We start from the raw sequence: 1,142 nt of genomic DNA, 5'->3' as shown, positions 1-1,142 counted from the left end.
GGGGGGGGGGTTCATTTGTTTTGGGCTTTCAATTCTTCTGTTTGATAGAATACAAGGGGGGGAGGGTTGACTTTTTCTAATTTATTAATGACTGGCAATTCTGTTTTGTTGACTCTCAGGACAGCCCTCAGCCAGTCTGTCACGGAACCAACGCTCCATCCTGGACAACCGGGTGGACACTTTCCACCCGCTACCCCACGGTGCTGACCACCACTTCTCGTCTGTTCAGCAATCGGACTCGTACTACCCGCCTTCTCTGCACAGAGATCGCCACGCCTACCCCCCGTCCCACCACACGAGTCCACACGCCTACCAGCCATCTTATGGAGGCCCCGCCCCTATTGCTTCAACTGGCCCCGCCCATCCTCTAAATTCTGAGAGCTTATTGGCGGCTTTGTTATCTAGCGACAACAGCGAGCTCACGTCAGACGCTGAGCACAGTCCAGACCCATGGGCCTCAGATTTCCTGTCTGGGAACGATCTCTCTTCCCCATTAGATCAACGTGTGCCGTTTGACCTTACCTCTGACTTTTTCGGGTCAAAGAATGGGCGTGAACTCGAGCTTGACTTGCCTGATATCGGTGCTCACAACAGCCGTGCACGGGCCAGCGAGTCGCATAATAGTTTAGACAGGAGCTCGTCTTCCCACGCAGACAGTTTAAGCCCCGCCCACGTAGACTCTAGCCCCGCCTCCTCAGGGGAGGACGCGGCCTTCCAGCCTCTCGATCCGTTCTTTTTGTCCCAACTCCTGGAGGAGGAAGAAGAAGGGGATGCTGGGAACATGGCGGCGACAGATGATCTGGATTTTCTGGCTGGAGGTAGTGGTTGCGTTTTCTGTTCAATTCCTGTGTGTTTTGGAGGTGGGGGAGGGGAGCAAAGATAGAAGTGGAGAGAGCAGAAACTGTGGAGACTTGAGTAGAGAAAATATGAGAAGGGGAGAGGGAGAAGAGAAGGGGGGAGAGGGAGAAAGAGTGGAGATGGAATAGAAGGGAAACAGAGAAGTAGAATGGCGGAGAAAGAGGAAAGATGGAGTCCTGGACAAACGTCGTGAAAAAGTGAAAGAGTAACAGAAACAGTCGCTCTGAACGTTGGTGGGAGAAGGAATGAGAGGTACTGTGAGAGTGAGAATAAGATCAAAAGGG

At 52.7% G+C, this 1,142-nt stretch overlaps 1 protein-coding gene across 1 annotated transcript in view; it reads left to right on the top strand.

Annotated features, from left to right (window-relative positions):
* Window positions 1–1,142, top strand: part of LOC106012996 — a gene marked incomplete at its 5' end in the record, with an annotated part of 11,549 nt that overhangs the window by 1,386 nt on the left and 9,021 nt on the right. The window contains 1 exon segment of the mRNA XM_013087546.1: window positions 120–818. Within this exon segment, the coding sequence (XP_012943000.1) occupies window positions 120–818 (699 nt within the window).

Source organism: Aplysia californica, unplaced genomic scaffold, assembly GCF_000002075.1.
Source record: "Aplysia californica isolate F4 #8 unplaced genomic scaffold, AplCal3.0 scaffold00601, whole genome shotgun sequence".
Classification (NCBI taxonomy): domain Eukaryota; kingdom Metazoa; phylum Mollusca; class Gastropoda; order Aplysiida; family Aplysiidae; genus Aplysia; species Aplysia californica.
This window is presented reverse-complemented; position numbering and strand designations above follow the sequence as displayed.